Source organism: Notothenia rossii (genome assembly GCF_949606895.1).
Source record: "Notothenia rossii genome assembly, chromosome: 11".
NCBI lineage: Eukaryota > Metazoa > Chordata > Actinopteri > Perciformes > Nototheniidae > Notothenia > Notothenia rossii.
Window position 1 is genome coordinate 12655410 of NC_136910.1, and position 24854 is coordinate 12680263.

General features: G+C 40.8%; 2 protein-coding genes across 4 annotated transcripts in view; one reads left to right on the top strand and one right to left on the bottom strand.

Annotated features, from left to right (window-relative positions):
• Positions 1–1387: 1387 nt before the first annotated feature.
• LOC307025580 (vinculin) overlaps positions 1388–24854 on the top strand; it is a 44039-nt gene continuing 20572 nt past the window's right edge. For 2 of the 3 annotated variants that reach the window (XM_079660315.1, XM_079660316.1), the window contains exon 1: positions 1388–1793. In XM_079660315.1, coding sequence (XP_079516441.1) covers positions 1524–1793 — 270 coding nt within the window. In that variant the 5' untranslated portion in view covers positions 1388–1523. Of the gene's footprint in view, positions 1794–16962; positions 17325–24854 lie in introns of those variants that run through there. The other variant, XM_079660317.1, reaches the window with a different exon arrangement.
• Positions 8538–13160, bottom strand: LOC307025585 (C1q-related factor-like). The gene is made up of 2 exons (XM_079660322.1): positions 12327–13160; positions 8538–9696 (listed from the first exon to the last, which is right to left on the bottom strand). The coding sequence occupies exons 1-2, from the start codon at positions 12963–12965 to the stop codon at positions 9517–9519; spliced, it is 819 nt and encodes a 272-aa protein (XP_079516448.1). The 5' UTR covers positions 12966–13160; the 3' UTR covers positions 8538–9516.

Consider the following 24854-nt stretch of genomic DNA (forward strand, 5'->3'; position numbering starts at 1 on the left):
ATGTGCGAGAATGGAAGGGTCGAGATTTTTCTTTTTAAGTAGTGGCTTGACCATGGCATGTTTGAAGGCAGCTGGGACACATCCTGAGCTAAGAGAGGTGTTTACAAGCAATAAAACACTTGCTCCAACTGATTCAAAAACATCTCTAAGGAAGCGAGAGGGAATGCTGTCTGAGGTGCAGTTTGTCAGCCCCAGGTGCTTGACTACATCCGAGAGAGAAGAGAGGGATACAGGCTCAAAGTGGTCGAGGACAGCAGGGCAGAGAAAAGGAGCATAATCTGGGGAAGCACTAGTGTGGGCTAGCCTAAGCGCAGATACTTTTTCGATAAAAAATGTAAGAAATGTATCACAGAGGGTAGTCGATGGCACAATTGGAGAAGCATCACAAGGATTAATGATCGAGTTGAGGACATTAAAAAGAACCTGAGGTTTATGGCTGTTTTTAGAGATTAACAGAGAAATGTGCTCCATTTTGGCTGCTTTGACTGCCGTCTGGTAGTCGGAAAGGCAAGCACGAAGGATTTCTAAGGAGACATGGAGTTTATCCTTTTTCCATTTTCTCTGCACGCCTGCAAGCGCGTCTAAGAGCACGAGTACAGTCATTAAGCCACGGCTCTAAGAGAACTTTGGTGTGTCTAAGCGTAAAAGGAGCAACGGAATCCAGTATTAGTGTGCATGTCGAGTCAAACATGGAGATAAGCTCATCAGCACTAAGAGCACAGTTCACCTCTAATTTACAGATCGGAGAAGCATTAAAAGCATCTGAAAACTGTGAGGCAGTCAAGGGGTTAATTGAACGCAGACAACGCACAGGGGCACGTGATTCGACTCCCGCAGAAGGGATCGAGGTTGTAAACCGAACCGGAAAATGGTCTGAGATACGCGTTTCCCACGGATTTCATCCACAGAGATAGACAGTCCAAACGATAATAATAAATCTAAGGTGTGTCCTTTTTCGTGTGTTGGGCCAGCCACGGACTGAATGAGACCAAAAGAGTCGAGGAGATTTAAAAAGTCCCTAACCAGAGGTTTGGACTCGCAGCACACATGGACATTAAAGTCTCCGCAGATCAAAACACGATCATATTTCACCATGATCCCAGACAGAAAGTCAGAAAAGTCAGTTATGAAATCCTTATTGGACTTTGGTGGACGATACATGACTGCGCAGAGTATAGGCGAGGCTGGGTTCAGTTCAAAAAGCTGCAACTCGAAGCTAGCATAGCTAGTTACAGGGTGAAGCAATTGGCATTGGAGATTAGCTCTAAACACTGATGCTATGCCCCCACCACGGCTGGTGGTACGGGGGGAGCTGACGAAAGTACAGTCAGGAGGAAGAAGTTCAGAAAACAGTACATACTCGCCAGTGTGGACCCAGGTCTCCGTCAGGAACATCAAATCCAGATCACGAGAGGTGAAGAAGTCGTTTAACATCTTGTTTGCTATTGACCTAGCTTTTAGCAAAGCCATGCAGAGTTTTCTCTCCGGAGGTGCCGAAGGTGTAGTGCGTCTTAGCGGAGAATATGTGCGTGTTGAACGCCGCGCGGACCGGGAGCAGTCAGTCGGGCAGGAGGAGCTGCCAGCGGGCCCAGCAGAGGCCGCAGCTCCGGAAAGACAGGGCGAATCCATCGATCCCTCACATGGCGTGCAGCGGAAGGGCCATGACATCTGATGCATGGATAAGTCCCAGAAGAAGCCGTCAGGTGTGCTTTTTGATGGACAAGCGCGCCACCACGCTTTCCCCGTCGTCTAAAGCGCTTTCGGTGAGGCAGGATGCAGGGCAACCGGCGCAGGTAGGTGGGAATATCTGACAGTAGAGGGGGGGGGGAGTCGATTTACGGTTGCCAGATGTAGGTTTGGGCAGCAGTATAAACTCCAGTGAGGGTCTTAGGTGGAGGAGAGCTTGGCGATCATAGACGAGCAGAGCAGAGACATTCTGACAAACATAAAACAAAAACAGGATAGCTAAAGGCAGATAGCTGAGGGAGCGACATGCCGCAGGCTCCATCTTGAAATCCACCCTTGTACAGACAACGTTAATAATAGTTGTAATATCCCAGTTATAAACGACATGAATCAAAGATGTGTTGCTGTATTTTAGTGGTAAAAAAATGCATTCATCATCATAATTATTCTATATATATCGTTTACACAGTGCCTGTAAACCGGAGGAGAACGCTGGCATTTCTCCTCCTACTTGAAAGACTACGGAGGGATAGGGTCTGCAAAATTAGTTTGTGTCTGTCGAAAAAAGACTTCAATCTTATTTTGAGCGGAGCCCAGCGGCGAGACGCTTCTGGGACGCTTCTGAGCCGTAACGCGGTCCGTCTGTTGGAATAGCACTCATTGACGAGAGTGGTCGCGATCCTTAACGCAGACGCGACGCAGACGGACCCGGTGGAATCTAGGGGTTACAATGGCGTTAGCAACCAGAAAATGACACCAGCAATGACAAACAGATGAGAATGCTGCGTGGGGTCAGGGTGCCGTGTTGACGGGACGTTGCACGGCTCGCTGCTGCGAAGAGCGGACAGTGTGAGCTGGGTTGCCGGTGTTGTTTCCTGGTTGCTGCGTGGGGTCTGCGGCACGGCGGGACACGGCGAGGCCCGGCCGGAGCTCGGTCGGAGCACACACAGACCGGGAGAAATCCACGGAGCTGCAGCTGAGAAAAATAAGGCTGGCTGAGTATGTGTGTGTGTGAGAAGCTCCGCGGATTGGTCCATTTGTATCGTCGTTACGTCACATTGGTTCCCGGAAGAAAAACATGGACAAATAAAATCTCCAACAAGGCGTTCTGGGGCAGCATAGACACGTCTTTTCTGTGTTGGAGTTTTACTCGCTACAGGGTGTACTTTGAGGGTTTGTGACTTTGCAGATCGTTTACATGCATAAAAAGCTACATAATAACTGATAATAACACACAAGGGGACGGATAATAACCGGAAAAGCATGACATGGGATCTTTAAGTAAGTATTTTCAACAACACAAACAAAAGTAAAAATACTCTGGGTGATAAGGACACCACGACGTGCAATAAATGCATAGGGGCAACCCAACCTGGCCTGAGGCAAATTAGATCTCCTTTGTCGCAGATTGCGGTTTACCCGCGAGTGATTTGGAAAGAACCAGAATGGAATTAATGTCGTTGATACAAAACTTTAAATTATAACATTAGATTATTATTCATTTTGTATTCTAAATTATGTATTATTATGTATTAAGTTATTATTGTATTGAAATTGTACTATATTTAAACAGAAATCTAAAATCAGAACAATCCAAATAGCATGTTCTTTATTTTACCCAGATTTGCACCCCAAAAATGAAATTAGGACAAAATATCAGCCACGAATAATTGTTTTTGAAGGTCACTGAGAAGGTCCCCGACCTAACATTGGTGCAGTTCTCTGTGTGTTGCTGAGGGTGGATTTGTGAAGTGAATATATTCTATATTGAGTGTGGGGATTTGGGAATTATTTTCTGATGAGAACCACCTAAGTGTTTTGATTTCAGTTTGACAAAAAGAGCAACGCTGAAAACCCCACACGGCCCTGGTGTGCGTGTGCCCACTCTCTCTTAGCCCAACAGGTCACAAATGCAGCTCGACACCAACGGGTAGAATAAACAGGCCTGAGCAACTGTAACGACTTTAGTGTTCTTGAACTCTGGCATCTTGTGTCATGCTGAAGAAAGAGGCACTCGCAGCGCCTCCGTAGCCCGTTGTCAGACTGCATCCACGAGACCGCGGTGAGGTGAAGAGACAGGCAGCACGCCAGCGGAGCGTCCCCAGCCGCATGACTCAGCCTGTCCCTCCGCGTTAGTCCCCGCTCAGTCAGGACCATGAGGAAACGGGGCCGTTGGTATTGAGTCACTGACACACTGGACAGTCCCCAGATCAAGCATGATGATGGGATAGAAAGTGGAGGATGTATGTTGTCATGTTCTCCCAAGGGTGCAAGGACAAGGGGTGATGTGCATGGAAGCATACATGCAGACCTAATTTTAGTCAAGGAGATGATTAAGTACATGTAGTATTTGTGACCTCTACTCTCCAGTGGATGTATTCATCATGCCTGCCACACAAGTTAAGTCACTTCACAATAACATAATTTGACCACAATTTAAAGGTGACCTAGTGAGCTTTCTTTTAAATAAAGTTATGTTTACATGCAATGTTACTAAGCAGAGTACATTGTGTGAGTCACTGAGCTCTATGTGATGAATGCATGCTGATGCATGATGAATTGGTAGTATTTGAGCCCTGCGTGGTTAGCTTTCAGTCTTTGCTGCCTTTGTTGGGAAATTGCTGTATAAGTCCCACCTTTAGATCATTGGAGAAGTTTGAAACCATTGGCAGAAGTGTATTCCCTGTCCCTTGAATGTGCCTATGTCTAACAAACCAGGGTCCTTTTCATAGAAAAACAGCTCCATAGCACTACTACAGGTCAAACACGTTTTTAGGTAACCTTTAATGCCATGTTTTCTTTAATCAGACAATTATTAAATGCTTTGTTTAAAGGCCCATACACACCAAACCAACACAAAACAAAGGTAATTCACATGTTGGTTTATAAAGTTTTTTCCCAATTTTCCCAAACGCGAGGGAACACAACACTGAGCGTTAATGTTGCAGTGCCATGCAACATTAACGCTCAGTGTTGTGTTCCCTCACGTAGGCCTGTCTGGTCCAAAAAGTTGGACTTGAATACAGGAAAAATGCAAAAAGTAGGACCACAGTTGCTCATCTACAGTACGGTTAACACTGGCGGGTCAGCACTAAAACACCAAAATATTGATGTAAAATTGGAAAACAATTTATAAACCAACATGTGAATTACCTTTGTTTTGTGTTCGTAGTTGTTTATTGTAGGTTAATTGTGACAAAACATAGATCATAGGCCAGGGTTTAATTATTTCTCTATAGCAGTTCTTGTCTGATCGTAAATATTTTCTGTTTGGGAAACCTTACATTATAACTGCCATGAGCAAAATGTTTTGTTTTATTGCATTATTACAGAACAGAACCAAATTGTAGTATATCCAAATAATCTAATATGGTCTAATGGGGTTGGGATAAATCAGATCTTGAGCATTAGCAGTATGACCGAATGGCAGTAAAAACTAAACAAACAATGTACTGAACAAGCTTATCATGGATGGTTATCTCCACTCTGGCTTTGCTCACAATTCTGCCCTAATGCTGAGACAACTGATCAGAGAGCAGCAGGAACAGATGAGAGCATTGTTTCTTTGATAATTCAAGCTAGATTTAAGATTTAAGATCAATTCCATCCTGTTACTCCTAGTTGTCATGCTGTTTATTTTATTCAAGGAGATTTTAAGGGCCTACTTTCCAAGGTTTCCATATTAAAGGAGACCTCTTTATGCAGTCATGACAGGGTTGTTGATGTGATGTTGTATAAAAAAGGAATGCTGCATCTGTTAACTTAGCTTATTTAATGATGCATGAGTATGCTACTGTCTGACATGCAAGTTTAAATGCAAAGCATAATAACTTTGACAATCTTTGCTCATTGAATTGTCAGTCAAGATGTCATAGAGGTGCTAGAAGTATGCTGTAATTCAGGTTGTCCCCTGAAGGATGATTTCAGCTAGTAAACATAACACTTACAGTTTATTTTTAGTAATCAATGTGATATATACAGGGTGAGATAACAGGTCTGGAGAGCAGCTGGAAAGATTCTGTTTAATGTCAGTAGTTATTGACAGCCACAGTGTTGAGGAGAAACCGGCTATCGGCCTTAATGCAACACTTGAATGAATTATAATGCCTCTAGCACGCAAGCAGTTCACACTTTACCCGAATCTCTTGAAATATCTTAACATCTACAAGATAGATTTGCAGAAAAAACATCATACACAGATTCATGGTCCGCAGACAATCAATACCAATTCATATCTAATCCTTTGTGGTTTCCCATGATATCGTCAGGTAAAAGAATTCCAACAAAATACCTACACAACTACATTCCTCAGCCCCAGCTTTACTTTGTGTTAAGTTCTATTCAAAACTTGATCTAAACTAATAAACCTTGTGAATCAATCTCAACTAACAGCTAAACATTAGCATGTTAGCCTTTTCTTTGTATGTTAGCGAAGCGCTGAAAGCCTAGCTTGGATGTTTTTTTTCTTTTGGGTTCCCCAGAGCTTGCCTGCTGTTTGTACCACGCCAAAAGTATTCAAACCCCTGAATCAGCACACATGTGACTATTTGTTCCCCCAAGAGGAGATTGTTAAACCTAAGAAAACATTTGATGTGCCCGCCTTGCAATTAAAACCATGTGTGCATGCAAGTGTGGGCAGGTGGCTGTGCATTTGATGGGAGGAAGTGTACTTGAGCAAGAAGGGTAATTCAGCTTGACAATTAAAGCATCTATCTCTAATTTGGATCTCCCCTGGTGAGGTAAATAGGGAGGCTAAAGATAACAACACCAAGGGCTTATTACCGTCACTTCAAACATTTCAAGGGAGGTAGCCTTTTCCAAGCCTAGAATTCTCCTGTCTTGTTGAAACTAAAGAAACATGCAGGGACAAACACGCACGCCGACCTGAACATTGACCCCCAACATCCACACATGCACGCGCACTCTGGAGTAGCCTGATAAGCTTCGCGTCTCACCAATTGGCCCCTGCAAATGTCAAACTGAAGCCGTCTTAGTTTACTGATAGGGTAGGTGGGAGTGGATTAATCTCAATTTCCTTCAGTTTCGTGTGCATACGCTGGAGATTAACACAATTAAAACAAGTCTGCAGTAGACACATCTTTCAAATCCTTCTTATATAAGATGAAAAGAGGTACAGTGGAAAATCCTTAAATATCCCTACTGACGAGTCCAAGAGACAAAGCAACACAAAGCAGCTTACAGCAGAGGAATAGTTATCTTCCTACCCTGGATCTGAATAAAGTCAGGGAGGACAGGAGATGAGATGTGAGTAAAAGGTTGAAGCGTCAATTACAGTCCAGATGCTGTTTCATCACATATTAAAACACCAGCCACAGAGTGTCCTGCTGGGTAGGTTGTTCAGCTAAAGTCACCATCAAAACGCCCAAAGAGGGGTTTGCATTGCTTACACAAGCACAATAGCTCGAGAAGGGATAACCCAGTTTTGCAGGATGAGGCAAAGACGGTGCCTGCCAAGAGAATTTCTCTAGGCTTGAGGCTTCCACAGAGGGTTTGAGGCTTACCCCTGTTTGCTGTGTGACCTTAATAGATGGCTAAAAAAGGATGGGTGGTGGCTAAATAAAGGGTTAAATTTAATTATTCAATATGATGCAATAATATAAGTATTGTTGCCAACATTATGGCACTACTAAAGTCCTTTTATATTTTGCTGAAAAAATAGATTAATACATTCTGGAGCATTTTCATTTGACTCTCTTCGCTTATTTTAAAATGATAAACACTGTTGAACTCTTTCTTGAGATTGTTTTTGGTGCATTTGTGTTCCTCCCCAAGGGCTTTAGGAGGAGTACAGATGTTGGAGACTCTCAGGCAGTGTTCAGTTCCAGTGGTTTCAGCAGTGAAAGCTGTTTCTCGCAGACCGGGGGCGTTCGTCTTTGACATTGTGACATGAAGTCTCTAATTTGAAGATGTGCTCATACACCCTGCAAGCAGAAAGCAGCCTGTGCTACTGCTCAGCTGCCTCTGGCTCGGGTGACCTCTGCTCAGGCACGGACCCTCAGTCTTAATTGTGTCTGGAGGAATTCTGCTGTCTTAAGACAAGCTCAAGTTTAGACTGGAGGGCTTTGTGGCTTTCACTTCATTGAGCAGTTAAACACACACAAGATGCTCTAGTACTGTATATTGTGGCAATGTAGTATTAACAAAATGGTGAATTTAAATAACCTTGAAAGTAAATCTGTGCTGGCTGGCATTTAGTTTGATTAGCTTCTGTTAATAAGTAAATGATGAGTAATTAATAAACATGGGTAAACGTTTCACTTCTCTCACTTCTTGGTACTCTCAAAACTTTCGTTCATAAAATCCTAACTTGGTGTTTTAAACTAAGTTCTGGACCTCACATGGCCCATATCAAAGGCCAACTATGTCGAAATAATTTCAATGTATCAAAGTGAGTATTTAGGAAAAAATAAAAAAGATATTGGTTGTTGCAGTTTAGGCCCGGAAGCTGTTTTCCTGTCTCTGACACTTGTGTCGCAGTCACAGCAGAGCCTAATTTGCCCTCGATTACTTTCCGACACTGATCTAAGCTTTGTCATGATATGTTCTAACACCCTTCCCCTGACTTTTTCTTGTTAAATCTCAGCGTCTTCACAAACATTAAAGGAAAACTCAAATCTCCCCTTTGATTGTGAAACACAATCATCCCCCGCTTTTATTTGGCATTTAACACAGCTGTGATTTCTTCTCCCTTTTCCCAACGTGATCATCTCTACTTGATTGCCTCTTGTGTGTAACATTTAGCAGGACTAAAGTCTGGATTTACTGGGAAATTAGAGATTAGTACAGCTGATCAAGAAATAGATTAGGTAAGTGACATTAACCACATAATGTGTGAGGAAATGAAAAAAAAAATCATTTTTTATGAAAGATCGAGGACATTAAAATCAAATTCAATAGAAATATACAGTATGCTTCTTAAGCCCACATCTAGGTATTTAAAATTTGTTTAAAGTCATTGTATTTCTCTTTATCATTTGTGGAAACACACAGAACATTTCAACCATTATTGCATGCATGACTTAAATAAATAAATCTTTACAATTGAGCACATTACATGATACATTTGTACAAGGATTGACCACAGCTATATTCTTTAATAGACACACAATATGGTGTACGTAGCCTACACTACTTTGATTGTGTTCAGACATCAAGATCAAATGTACAGTTTATACACTTAACAATATGCCAAATATAATCAGCTGATATGAAATTATTATCCAAATCTTCACAATAACACACAATACTGTTTGTGACCCTGTCAGCTGTTCAAAACTAGCATAATCTCATTTTGGCTTCCAATATTTGACAAACCAGAGCTTCTCTGGGCAGATTATATCTCATCAGTCATTGAAGCATCTTATCGTACAAACAGCATGAGAAAACACAATATTAACATAAATCAGAACAGCACATTTACGAACACTGCGGTCGCCACGACTGTTAGATTCCGAGACTTGAAATTGAAATGACAGTTCAAAAGTGATGGTGAGGTTTCTTCCCTGTTAGGATTGTTACTGCACCTCAGCATGACACATGACATGGCTGTCACTGTATGTGTCCATCAGAATTGCGGCATAGGCACCCTGTATATAATGGAACATATGGATGAGGAGGTGGTTACAGATAACCAAAGATCCACAGCCTCAGTCACTGTCAATGCTGACCTTAAACATCTGTTAAACAATCTGACTGTGGATCGGTGGCTATGCGCAACATTAACCTCACTGTGAGAGCCAAGTGAAAGTCAGGAAGTGAATGTCTTCTGGCAGTGACCTTTCACCTCCGAGCCCACAAAGTGTCCAGCCTTCAGTCGGCGTAGAGGATGAATCCTGAAAACGTGCTATACTTGTTACTGTTCCCCCCGTGGGCCTTGCCCCCATCCAATTTTATGAAAACCTCATCGCCTGCATCCAAATGAAGGATGACACTGTTGCTGGCGTAGTCATAACTCTGGTCCTGGTCTTGGGCGATGGCGCTGGCCCTGACCTGGAATATGACATGCACACACAGACAAGGAGAGAGGAAGTCAAGAAATGCACACAGAATTCCCCAGAAGGGGAAAAGACCGTTTTTACAATATATTACTCAACTCACGTATAAGAGCAGAATGAATAATTCCCATTTTCATAGAATGCAAATAAGAGAAAATATATGATAACAATGTTGAATATTTCAATAAAGACATTACTTGTGCATGATATATAAACTGATATTAAAGTGTATTTGATTCTGCCTTTTGCTGTTTTAGATAAACTGCTCTAATACAAAATGATTAAATACACTCTTATTTTTGGCAAATTAACAATGAAGCGAACACAAAAGGCAAAAAAAAAAAAGAATGATAGTAACATTTTAAAGCGACATATTCTACTGATAGAAAAAAAAAAAAATCCTTAAGTACAATAAAATGATAAAAAAGCGATAACATTTTAAGATACGATGATATTGAAATAGATTCATCTTCATACACACCAACATTTAAACACTTCATAATTTGACGCCACTAATTTTCCATGTATGAGTTGAATTAAAATCTTATTTGAGGAAAATAATATTTGGAAGGTGTGTGGACTGAATTTCAGAGTTTGTGTAAAGTGTTTCCCCTGTGGTGAATATCTTGATGTTCCTCCATGACTCAACTGAAAGGGTCATGCTTGAGTCAGCTTGCCTTTGAGGAAGGATGGCAGAGCTTCCCTTTGCGTCATCTTCCACTCTTGCATCCACCTTTCCCTGGGTGGGGCACTGATAATGCCATATTTATCCCGAATACGAGTGTCATCGTGTCAACACAGGGTAATTACTGAGGGTGTTAGGTCTGGAGCCTAACACACTAATCGCCGGTGCATGTCCATGTTCAAAGTGAAAGTTGTATACTTATAAATATCCCTCTAAGCTTAAGCTAATATGTGATGAGCTGGGTTGCCAGGTTGGATGTTATGCTGTAACCTCGGCAGACCTAATCCTAAAAGTGTAATTTTCTTTCTGAATGAAGGAATCTGGATTTATTAGTGCCAATGACAAAAAGACACTGAACCAGAAATGTCCCAGTAAAATACAGTCCTAAAAAATTAGCAGAAAACTGCACGTCTGCTGCAAATCACTTCTTTTAAATCAAGGCTGAAGTATTTTCTTTCTCCTGCTGCTATAGACTAAATCAAATAACTATTTGAGTCACTTTTATTCTTGTACTTAATATATGTTTTATCGTAGATTGTTCTATTTTTATTTAAATCTCCTTGCTTTTAAATGACTGTTTTTAATAAATAATATATTTGGTTCTGTGCACTTTATCTGAATTCTTTAATGTTTATTTGTATTATTTGTAAAGCACATTGGCAAGATTGTCAGTCATACTTTACTTTATCCAGAAGATTTGTTAATGGTTTCATTTTGATATCTTGGAGCCCTTTTTTAAGAAGGTGTGAGACTGCAACAGATGTGTTTTCTGTGGTAATCTAAGATAAAGCTTTATATATGAAACGACATATCTGGTGCACCGTATTTACAGTGTCATTGCCCTCTAAAGAAAGCTGGGGGAGGCAGATGGAGGAAGTCTTTGCACATCACTAGTCAGCCAATAGGTGAATAGTTCTGATTATAATATGCCGTTTTCCCCACATTATATGCAAGTATGTTTGTTTTATTATTTAAGTTAAAAGTTAACATGTTTTATGAACTGTAAATCTATTGCATATTTTAATGTTGCCTTTATATTAAAAAAACCTTCTGCACATTTTCAAATAAATGTGTGGATATTAAACAATGTATTTATTAAATTATATTTGTTGAATGAAAAAGGAAAGTGTGTGTGTTTGGAAAAATCATACATTCTAATTCAAATGAGAACTGGAAAAGGGTAAGGGTGCAATTTTCCTTTTTAAATTAATCCCATCTCAAATAAATGGTATCCTTGTAACCCAAACATGGGTTGTATTATGATGTACAGGTGTTACTCTCTCTCCTCTCTGTACACCATTTTGCATCCTCTCTGAGATGTCCGAAGGCAAACGTCCTGGCTGAGATGTACATGGTGTTTTATCAATGTCCTCACCTGGGGCTTTAAAGACATTAGAAAATTGTCCATGAGTATAGCAAATATCATGATTTCAAATTGAATCGTCTGGGCCTGACAGGCAGTCTGATAACGCATATACGAGCACATCGTGTTCCATGAAGTTTATTTATTTCAAAGAGCACCAGCTTTGAACTAGCCACTACCCCAGGCTGTGTTTTGATGTGTGCAGAGTTGAGATAGCGCTGCACTCCTTCCACTCACTTCAACGTGTACATCATTGGATGTATAATATGCACAGATACACAATCTGGCAGCTTGCCACTTTGCATTGTCATTATCTCGAACTAAAATACCGGACCAAGTCAGATCTAAAATCACTATCCACATGAATGCATGACTTCTCAATTTAGACTCCAAGCATGCTGGTTACATTGTTCCCTGAGCAGTGTACTGTATAATCCAGGGCTCTTATCTCATATTAGATCATTTTCTACTACTTGAACTGAGAAGCGCTTTTTTCATCTGTTAAAGTCAAATTGAAATAATTAAACATTAGGACGTTTTTTGAATAGGTGTCTGCAGAGTTTAAAGGGTTACCCACCAGACCATTCTTGATCAGGTCAGCCCACATGCTGGTGCCATCTCCTCCCCTCATGAGCACATTGTAGATGAAAAAGTAGGTGCCAGGAATCTTACAGGTAAACTTGCCTGTTGCGCCCTCATAGTTACCCCCAATATTAGTCACCACATCATCAAATCGTAGAATATCGTAACCTTCTTGAGGGTTTCGTAGTCCTCCAAAAAATGCCACCCGGGGTGCTGTATTGTACGTTGTTGTACTAACCGCCCCTTTACCCCCTAGACCTAGAATCCCCGTCCGTACGATGTCCACACCTTCTCCTGGAGGTCCCTTAGGTCCTGGTGGGCCTGGTTGTCCAGGTGCTCCTTGGGGTCCAGGCTTTCCTGGACGTCCATGTCTGCCATAGGGGCCGTTAGCACTGTATGTAGGCAGCGGTGGGCCAATGCTGTGATCACTCAGGTCTACATCGTTGTCCACATGTAGGCCTGAGGTTGCTGTACCTGCTCCCGCTTGACCCCCTATGTCCGTTGTGGGGAAGGGGTCACACACCATGCGGCAGGTACCCAGCATCTCAAAGTGGCTCCCACTGTCATCTGTGCCTCCTGTGCCAACAGAGCTGACCAGCACAGGGATGAGGACCACCAGAACCAGGACCAGCATGACCCCCACAGCAGCTGCCACCAGGGTCTTCCGCCCGATGCTCAGCCGGGGAAGAGGCTGCGCAGCCAGCGTGGAACTCTCCGGGGTGGAAATGGTGACTGTGGGGAGTGCGTCCACCTGGCAAAACACAGACACAATGAGGCTCTCCGATGGGGGAGATGGTGCCCAGGGAGAGCTGGTGTGAGTGTGTGAGTGAGTGAGTGACAGAGCCGTGTAGGAGAGGGAGTGGAGCAAGGGATCCAAGTGATCAAAAGGAGAGAGAGAGAGTGAGGAGAGAGACTTAGAGGAGAGGAGGAGGAGGCAGAGAGTAAGACAGCTTGAGAAAAAAAAAGCAAAGAAGCAAGGGGAGGAGAGTGAGCAACATGCACTCACTAACTATCTGAGTCAGGGCTGAGGAGGGCACTTTCCTACTGGCAGATGTGAAAAGCCAGGGAGGACATAAGGAAGGAAATATGGAAGATAAAGATTGGGATTGTAATGAATCCATTCATGATCATGATAAAGACAGAGATGGAGAAACAGATTTAAGTGAAGTTCGCTAAGATCTCAGTTCTAAATTATAGGAGAGATTATTTATTTAACATCACTGAAACATATACTCGATTGTTGTGGTTATTTATTGTAAATGTTTCCATAATATTAAACAGTTGGTATTTATTGTGTGCACTCATGTAAGAAAATGTTACTTTGAGTACAGTAAGACCTCATTTGAGACTAATAGCCAGCAGCCAGGTATAGATATAGATTTTTCTGGTAAAGTTTTCTTAGCTTATTGTGAGAATTTTCTAGGTCAGAATGTGCATATTTTCCCTTATCTGCCTACGTGTCTGTGTGGGTGCATGGTAAGAGATCTTGTTTACAGGAATCATTTCAAACACCTCTGGTCCGTCAAGCTGTGAACTTTGCTAATCAGCAAGCTTTTGAAGTAGCAGTTCAGATGTTCAGACCTGGTGGCCACCAGTACAATCAATCCATCAATCAATCAAAACTGTATTAATCTCAAGGGGAAATTAAGTTTTTAGAAATGATCAGAATAAATAAAGAGAGGTAAAAATGTGCCATAAAAGTCCTTGTAGCCACAGGGACACATCGTATTACACAGTGTCTTAGGCACAGCGTTTTAGGCATAGAAACAAGGTCACCCACAGCACAGGGACCCTCTGAAGACTCATGATCATGTTGATGCTCTCGGAAAAATCCTCGTCGACCCAAACTGTTGTGAAGCTATCAAAGGAAATATCCGAAATTAATGTGGATTGAAAAGTTTCCCAAACAGTTACTTACATAAGTAGTACAAGTTTTCTGGGAATTCAATTTATTTGCAAAAAAATATCCATAATCTCTGAAATCATAGGTAATCCCTATAATAGCATGCACTGTTTGCTGTGTATGTTATTTTAAAGTATCTTCACTGATCAACAATGAGTTTTTAATCTGCAGCAAGCATCTGCCGTTGTATCTACTTGTTGGCCCCTTGGAGGCAACAGATCAAGCTTTGAACACAACATGGACATGTTTTTATCCCAGGGATATTACAATTTGTTTTGAACACTATCCAATCACATAACTCTTTGTTCTGTAATATTGGTCACACAGGACATTTGTGTGAGTTACCTGCAAAGATCATGAGTTTTACTTTGCTAAATTGCCTCAAGGTGGCAGCCCCTCGACAGACACCATAAAAGCTATTGTTGGGTGTTTGATCTGAACCATTTAAGATAGTTGTGATGTTTCGATTGTACTGCTCCTTTCTTGGTGCATGCTTATGGAAAATAACCATATCCTGACAATGATGAGTCAGACACCTTCGGCACTGCTTTCTCGCTGAGTCTTTCCAGCTGATGACAATATAATGGAGATGCCCAGATGATCAACTCAGAAACCAAACAAAAGTATACACCAATCAAAATAAGATACATACACATTTACTTTAAAACCTGCACATTTAAAACTTAATTTATTTCATTGATCTTTTAAAGAGTTTACATCAGCCTTCTCTGTAGGGTGCTGCACAAATATATTGATCTAGTTGCAGACTTTGGTGCCCTCATGTGGCATTTTAACATATTACAAATATAATATAAACTAAACGTCCTCACACAGCATTATTTTTTCTCTTTTCTCTTGAACTCACTTGAACTTAATTTAGAGAAATGGTGTAAAAGCAACTTTGGTCCTATGTGACTCTGTAATGATTTATACCTTAAGATGCCATTTCTAACAACTTTCTGCTGATGAAGGTGACTCATATCCATAATAGAATGTGTGTGCCCTTTAATCTAAACCGTTTTCTTAATATGTAAGTGACGTGTGTCGTTTTAAATGTTCTCTCTGGTCCCCATTTCACTGAGTGCAGTTGCGTCTTTCAACCAGAGGATGACGCCAACTGCTTACTCTTGAAAAGCAGACACAAACTAATCACTGGGTAAGTGTTGAAGAAAACTAAAGATAAATCTTGGTTAACAATGTGAACAGATGTATCACCAGTTACAACTCTTTGATTGTGACGAATTGACAAAGCATCTAAGAAAAAAAAGGTCTATCTCAATATGTTTTGTGCACTTCAAATTAAAAAAGTATGCTGCTCTGTCAGGACCATGGAGTTCAGGACCTACTGTAACCTTAACCCACCTCCATGCAGATGCATCTTATCAGCACTACAGTAGGGGTAGGTGTAGACCACCCATCTTCAGTAGCCCTGCTCACATTCCAGCATGGACAAGGGGACAGCCTTTTCAGTAACTTGAGACCTGAGGATGTGAATAGTCATCTTTGATGTCTATATTCAGTATGGACTTAGCTTTAGGAGCATTTATATTTTTATTGACTATTGGGAGATGCAGGTTGAATTGTATTTGGCACTTTGTCTATTGGTTCATCTTAATCATGGTCAAAGCAGGGCGGACATAAATAATTACATTTAGGAAAAATACTAAATGGTTGATCCAACAATACTTGGTGGTCAAACTAAATTTATTCTAGAAGTCCTAGTCCCTTCAATGTGGTTATGGACATTTGGTGTAATACAAATGAAAGCACATCAGCCCCTTGTATGTTTACACAAGGGTTCAAGCAGAGTTACCTCCTTGATTCTGTCTTTTTGGACTCTTCCTTTTTAGGAAATGGGCCGCTGCCTTTCAGTCCCTCTTGGGATTCTGTGGGAATTCCTTAGCTGGTTTACTTGGCAGTTGGTTTTCAATACACAAATATTGTTATTCCAGGGTGTGAATAATAAAAATTATATTTCTATAGCGCTTTTCTTGAACCCAAAGACGCTTTACATTTGGGAGGGAGGGTAGACAAACAAAACAAAAACAAAATAATATAGGACTGGAGAAGGAATTGAAAAAAATGTGTCATGTTTTTTTGGGCCACTCTTGACAAAATGCTGTGCTTGGTTTGTAAACCATTGTGTGTATGGGTTGTGTTATCTCTATAAGACACATTTTTTACAACATTACAAAATAACAATATTAAACCACTCAAAATCCTCTTTATTTGTTTATGGATCCTAATTGAAAAACATACTAAAATAGATTATTAGAGATTAGTCTGTGATTATTAGATAATAAAAATAGCCCTGGAAGGGGATTTCATTGTCCTCCTTAATGGATATAGTCCAAGTGTTCTGTTTGGAGTTTATGATCCTGTGTGTTGCCTGTGAGGTCTGCACTCCTATCTCCTATCAGTCACTGCTCCAATTGCTGTGCTGGATGTGCCAAAAGCAGAGCTCGTCTGACCAGTTAATTTACAGCGGCTGGAATCTACTCCTCACAAACAGTAGACACATATTTCCCTTTTTAGGGCATGAGAATCTATTACGTAATTTTGGGAGCACTCGGATCTCTAGCAAACTCGCTTGTGTGGAAGCAGGAGGTGCTGATACGGAGCGACACCGCATTCGACCAATCAGGCGGCAGGAAAGTTGCCTTCTCGCTCGCTGATTGGCCAGGGTGTGGGAAACGTTGGTTGACGTTTAGGTTGCTCTCGCTCCCTTTCTGGCTGGGAGTTTTTCACGTTGATGGTTTCACGGGAGTAGTTGTAGTCTTCATACCGGAGGTTGAAACTGACCTGGGGGAAAAGCTACCAGGAGTGTTTAAAACTGTAGTAGTGGGAGTTTGGGAGAAAACTACCTTAGTTGGTAGAATATTAACTTGTTTCTCTCTTGGATAGTGGTAAAAAGTTGCCAACATGCCGGTGTTTCACACGAAGACGATAGAAAGTATCCTGGAGCCAGTGGCTCAGCAGATATCCCATCTGGTGATAATGCACGAAGAAGGTGAAGTTGACGGGAAAGCTATACCAGATCTGACGGCGCCGGTGGCTGCTGTTCAGGCGGCCGTCAGCAACCTTGTTCGGGTGAGTAACTTTGTAAAATGTTGCCTGGTAAAGTCTGCCTAAACGCGACTAGTGTAGTAGGCTACCTGTCGCTCTTTGTCCCGCACCATCCGCTTGAAATTAACTAACTTTACCGTTAAAACACAACGAAAATAATGTAGCTAGCTCTTTCTTATGTGTTGAATATCAGATAAATAGAACTATGCATGCTATTTAAGTTTCTTGAAGTTGTTTGAGTCGGGGCAAAGGGCAGTGACGCCCTTTTCCCCTTGAAGATATGCCCTGCCTCCTCGGTAGCTGCCTGCCATGTCCACTCCTGACGTAGGCACTGCTGCTATCTATCTGTGAGCCAGCCAGGTACTGGGGCAGGCTGCAATTCAACAGTATACCCACTTTATTTGATAGATAAGTTGCATTAGTCGTTAATGAATATGGTTTTGAATAGGAATATGAATGAACCTAGAATGCAGAATTGATTTCAGGGCCCTCAGTTCACATGGTGGGACAGCATATTATTTCATCCAACTCTTTTAAACATATCTATATAGACTACAATGATTCATGGGCAGTTACAGAAATGATTGATTATTGATGCATACATATATTTGAGCTTCAAATGCTCTGCTAATGTGATGATAAAGATTGAGATGGAATTGTCAAACCTTCACTCTGGTTGCAGACATGTTTCAAAATGTTAATTTGCATGTGGTTTCGTTTCTACAAAATGTGTCAGTGAACCATTAAATTGTGTGGCCTAAAAAGGATGTTGGCTATATTACTTATTTATTTGGTCACATACTGTGTTTTCACATCTGTCAACAGCAGCTATGGCCCAATATGATTTTTGATGGCTCATACTTTTTAATGGACTCTCTGATAACCCAGAATCTCCACCTGTCAAAATGTGTATTTTTCAACCCAAAAGTTCATTCACTAGCTTCAATAACTTGGATTCTGATGAAATACAGAATTTGCCTCAAAATGAATAAAGAAGTAAATACATATTTCATTACCTATCGCTTAACTTTAAAGAACAAACTGTAATCATAATTGTTGGCAGATTTTTTAGGGATCCTGGCAACTAACAAAGAGCAAATATAACTTTCCAAAGTAGCTCAAAGTTTGACTCACTCTTGATGCACTCTCGCAAGTGAGTGCTCTACATTATCATATCTTGATACCCATTGCCCATGATAGTTTTATACCCACACAGAGCAATTAAAATGTCATTTGAGCCCTAAGTTATGCATTTCCACTAGCGCGCCTTTCAAAAACATTAAATTATGTGCGTCCCCTTAACCAGATGTAGTTGAGTTACAATTATATTTAGACCTGACCACAGTGGTGCTCCTCAGAGCCACATAGTATCTATTATGGCAAGAACTAAGGAAATGACACAGTTGTTTCCTCAATTGTTCAGCCTGAAACACAAACCAAATACATGGAACGTTTCTTAAAAGGGTAACAAGGAGATATGAATGGGGCTGTCAAGATGTTGTGGCTTGTAAAAAAGAGGAGGGATGGAGGCTAAATTAGGCACACTTGGTTCCTGTGTGTTGTTCTCTCAGCCTGGCACTTAGGCGATACATTTGGACTATTTCTCTGGCCTGTCAGCAAAGGAATTCTCGGTTTACAGGGATTGCCTTCTATTAGCCCTCAGTTTATTTAGTAGGGTTTATGGTCCATACATAACCATTTAAAACGAGTTAACTTCATTCTATGCTTTTTGTTATCCCATAAAATTCACTACGTCCCAACTATTACTCTGTACCCCGATGTGTGCATTGTCTACAGCCACAAAACGTCCGTCCTCTGAGAGGCATTATTGACAGGTGTTTAGACTTCATACTGCAGTAATACCCTGGATAACAGTATATAAATACCGCCATAAACAATTGTGGTTGTACGTAGTTAACCTTTTTGCTTAAACTATAATATTTTCATACGCAAGAGATTTGCTAGTCAAATTTAACAGCGTTATTAAAGATGAATGTACAAGGAATTATAATGATGCGCATGTGAAAATACAAAGAATGCACATCCAATTCTGCTGTATGGAGGTTTTCTATCCTCTTTGTTTAGGGCTTTGAATTTACTGTTGTTTATTTATTACATTTTCAAGCATCAGCTGTTTGAATCCAGAAGGCTATAGTTTGCTTAGTGTGTGCTACCTGCTCATAATCATCAACAATCCAGAGGAAATAGCAAAACATCCAGCAGCTTAATAGCAGGACCTAAAATGAGAGTACATAATGGACTTACTTTCTTTACATTGCAAATATTGCTAGTAGGCACCTCATTGACTTATAAATAATCAAATCCTATCTAACACATTAGGTATAATATTAGAATACCACAAAATATGTGTGGGGAAGGTGTTAGTCAACTGGTTTTAAAAGTTCCTCCCCAAGTGGCTAGAAATTAAATTATGCAAAAATACGTTGTTGCTGAATCATTGAAGGAAGCAGTGCTTGTCATCATATCATGAAACATGGGGGGGGGCGGCGAAATGATCCAGGCGTTTTGGCCATTCTGAATTGTGATCAGATGTTTCCAACGGTTGCTTGAATGAATGAGTCGGCCTGTAATTATTTCCAGTTGCTGTAGCAACACGACAACATGTACAGTGTTATGATATCGTTGAAGTTAAGGATAATGTCTTCTGGTTTCAATCCCACCAGTCTCGTGAGTCATACATTGCAGAGCTGAAAAAATACAACACTGTGTGGCTCTTATCTTTGACTTCTTTGTGGCTGATGACGATTGCATTTTTACAGGAAACAGGAATGTTTTGTTCTTAATTTAGGACTTTATAAGACCATATACTATAGTCTTAGTATTTAGGAAAGGGTCGTCCTTTGAATGAGAAGGGATGAAGGCGGTCAAGTTGCATTTCTTTAAAGATTCTTAACGCTATTTATCTCATTGTCTGGTTCAGAAAACCACTTGTTGAACAGACAACAGACTTTTTCTTTTAGAAATTGTGTTCAAAATCTCTTGAGCCAGAAGCTAAAACACAGTTAATCATGTTCGATTACCTTCAAATATTATTGAAAATTGGGTTCTTTTCTATTTACATATTCTGATGTATGCGTCAGGTGACTTTTCAATACCAGACAAAGGAAAAAACGATGAGGTTTTTAGGACACTTCAGCCTGTCTGATGTGGTTCACTCACCATGAACAATGTCTAGACTCTAGACCTTTAAATCATTCATTTGAAACAGTGTAATCTTGTTATTCCATATGCATGGAGAAAAAGGGTTTAGCCCCTGTCTACCGAACCAGTATTTAAAGTGTAGCGCATGACCACAAACCATTGTAAGTGTTAAATATGTCCGCTCTAACTTAGACCCTTCACTAGTGCTCAGCATCTATTGAGACAATGAGCCTGACATTAATTGTGAGGAATGTGAAGAATTCCCCGTAACAAGGAATGCATCTCTGCTCAGCGGGGGATTGAGCTGATCCTTTTTTGAAATATTGAAGATTATCAATAAACAATCCTTCCCCTGGAGAAAAACCTGGGTCCACACGACTGTTCATGTGCGCTTCATCTTTATTTATGATATCAGTGTTTCACACATATTGAAGCTATAATCTGGTGAAATGTGTTTTACTGGCAAGATATGGCTACCTTTAGTCAAGGTACATGTGGGTAAACAAACATGTTATGAGTAGTGTGAGAGGCGTTGTGTAGATTGTTTGTGCAATATACCAGCCTTGTGGTCATTTAGAAATAGCTTTTGCAACAATGACATAACATAAGCACAATAACTAACTTGGCAGGAGGAAATACTTGCAGAGCTTTATTGCAACAACCAACCAAATAGCACTTAACTTGCTTAATCCTCCTTATATATCACTTAACCGTCAGATTTAATTTTTGAAGTTAAAGACACAATACTTAATCTAATACATTCTTATTACATTTGCTGTACATATCAAAGCTATACATGTATAAAAACTGATTCTGAGGGTTACAATTATTCCCCTTGAAATTGAAGTACAGCAGGCGTATCAGCAGTCAGGCTCGTGAGTTGACTATTCTGGCCTTTTTTGTTAAAGAGCGGTTGCACTTCATTATTCTTATTGCGCTCTTTTTATAGGCTTGGATAAAGAAAAGCATTGAACAGATTTTGGTTCCTGGAACGAATAAAATCACAATTGTTAGTGTTTGCTTAGATCAGGGGTCACATGACTTGTACAGTAGATATGTTCCTATGTGAAGAGAAACGTACATCTTCTGCAATGTTGCTGAGGTTACACAACGCAACTGTGCGTATCGCAACAACACCAAAGACCTGAACTGTAGCATTTTCATCATTCTGTAGGAAACGTCAGCAACACAGTGAAAAGTGTTGGTGGTCTTGAACTTCTTTAAATGTTAAGATAAATAGCCTTCAGCATATACAACCTTCTGGAACTTATTATAATAAACAGCAACATCTTGATGAACTGAGTTTCTGCATTAAAAGCCAATATAAGATAAACACTTGTTTTGTGAATCAGGCAAAGCTACTTAGGTTAGGTAGATTCCCAAACTTAAAAAATACTACTGGAAATGTTGAAAGTGGTTCCAATTGAAATACTAAACTCTGTTAAGATCAGTATCTGATAAGGCGTGGAATCTGTCATTTCCCTCCACCGCTACCTTAATCCTTTAAGGATGAGAAACAAATGTGTGCATTAACTAAAGTGCTTAAAGGCATACAAAGCAAACGTTTCCTATTACCTGGTGCTCTAGCTTCCTGCGATTTGTCAAGGGAAATCATTTCATGCTGCTCACCAGTTTTCTCTGTTTTCTTGGCAACAACACAAGTACAACAGAGTCTGAAAAGAGATACCCTAGTATTCATAAAAGTTTGCTGTTTGGTTATGGATTCACCATGCATCTTTACTCTTTATTTGTTTGGCAGTCGGATGAATATTTCACCAGGATAGGGGGACACGGAGGAGGGATGAATTGATGAGGAAATGCAGGAAGCCAAGTCAGGAAGACCCAGCAGCTGTCGGCCCACTCAGGAACAGAGTGTGAGCCGCTGAAGGGAAACCCCCTCTCCCTCCTGCACACCATGACAAACGATAGAATGCAATAGGGCTGTCACTTTTCCCCCAAAAACGCACATGCATAACTACGATGTTACCAACAATTTGCCTACAGTAGTTGCAACTAGTATGAATCCAATCCATATAGTTTCGCAAGTTTTACGTATATTTGGTTCTTGACTCAAATATAAAACGTGTGCCATTACATTTATCAACTTGTAGGGCTGCTCGATTATGGCAAACATCATAATCACGATTATTTTGGTCAATATTGATCACGATTATTAATTGACTTTGAAAACATAAATGTATTGAACTTTAGAATGTGATGGCATGTGTTATATCTTTGTGTCTTTGCGAACTGGTTGAGTAGGCCGTTGCAGTGTAAATCGCGTCCTTAATTGATGACTGTGATGTGGTGGATGAAGTCGAGGGGGCACGCTCGTTAACTGTCAACGGGGGGGGGGGAGCCTTGCTGCGGGGAAACTGTGGACCTCTGTCGCCTGGCCAAGACCGCCCCTGCTGCACTTTTTTTTGTTCCACGCCGGACTCCTTAAACCCAAAGAATTTCCAAACAGCAGAATTAGTTTTACCTTTCTTATTCACGAGTTGCTCTTGTTCTGCCATCTTCGCTCGCACTGAACTCACACAACTATCTCCGAGTTGCTACGTAATCGTTTTAAGCCAAAATCGTAATCGAGATTAAAATACGATTAATTGCACAGCCCTATCACCTTGCACCTGAAGCTAGTAGTATCGATGTGATGGTGTAAATGACACATTTGTAATATGCCACTAATTGTAGTTCATGCACGCACACACATTATACAAAAACATGCTTGTAATGGACTACCATTTGTGTATATAGATTAAATTAAGTTTGAATGATGGTTTATACCAGGGGTACTCAAATACAAATCTTAAAGGTCCAACATTTTTTTTTCAATAAGACAAAGGTCCGTTTATTACGGTCATTCAAACTTTTAAACAATTGCAACAAGATTCTTAACACGAGGTTGCAAAAACAAAAAAAATCTGTATGCAGCAGTTTTCATCGTTATTGTGTAAGAGCTGCAGTTATGAATAAAGGCAGCCGCACCCTCTTTCATTCAGCATTCCCATTATTGCTTTATAAATGTCTTGCCCCCTTGTGTGTCCACTGAGGTTCGTCAGGCCCAACACATCTTCAACAAACTCCCCCTTTGCCTCATCATAACAACTCACAAACACCAGCAACTGAGCATTGTCAGTGGTGTCAGGGACTCATCCACAGCTAAGGAAATGCACTGTGCATTTTTGTTCCATCACAAAGCTGATTCATCAAATCACCAGCCAGTGTTTCTGTTCTTCTGGTTGCTGTGGAATCTGAGATGGGGATTTGCTTGACCTGTTATTTCCTCTTTTAGTTTGCCTTTAAACATGGTCTCCATCACTTCAGTCATGCATTCTTTTATACTTCACTTATTATACTGCGGTCAAGCCAGCCTCCACTCGGGAAAACCTAGTCAAGCCAGCTTGCACGTGATATTGCGGTGCGCGAATATCCTATGCATTACGGTAGAGAAAAAAAAAAATCATCCCTCTGTGTTTAGATGAGAATAAAACAAAAACTGTCCAGTATCAAAGATCCATCTCACTCCAGGGTGATAGCAGGACACCTCATCTAGTCTCTCAGACAAAAATCAGGACATTCTGATGTAGAGTTTCAAAATAAAAGACCTTTGAAGTCTCATCTATGAGCTATCATCCCTGTTTTTAGATGAGAATAAAACAAAAACTGTCCAGTATCAAAGACTTATCTCACTCCAGGGTGATAGCAGGACACCCCATCTAGTCACTCAGATATTGGCTATAATCCCTCCCATCTAAAAACAGGGATGATAGCTCATATATACTAGCTACAGTACAGATGCAACTTGATGAGCTGTTAACTCTCGCTCTGACCTTTTTTTTTTTTAACACACGCATTTTTCCCACCCGTATTCCGCGAAGACCCGCCCTACTGTGCCTCTGATTCGCAGACTGTTGGTGGGGGAAAAAAACGCTGACAGGATGCTGAATGTGATTGGACCAATGCGTTGACAGACACACACAGACAGTGGAACAGTCGGACATGCAGAGCGCTGTTTGCAGTGGACATAGCGGAACATTTTGACTCGTTGCATTGTGGCGATGTCTCGCAGATAACACATATGAAAAGTATAATTTTCTCAGAGTCCAGAGACAGTTGTGGTTTGGTCTGGATCCGGACCGGAGTTCGGACTTTGAGGATGCCTGGTTTATACATTTCAATTACAAAGTGATGGTCCCACAACAAGATGTATGGCCATTCAAAAGTAACAAATAGGTTTTATGGTTTATTGATCCACCTTATCGGATGCCTTTGTGAGATGTTGCCTCTGCTTCTCCAATGCTCAGTTGATCCATACAAAGTAACCTCTTGTTATCTCTGTTCTATTAGCCGCCCTTGTTCCGTTTAAAGATGGCAGCTCATCTGTGACGA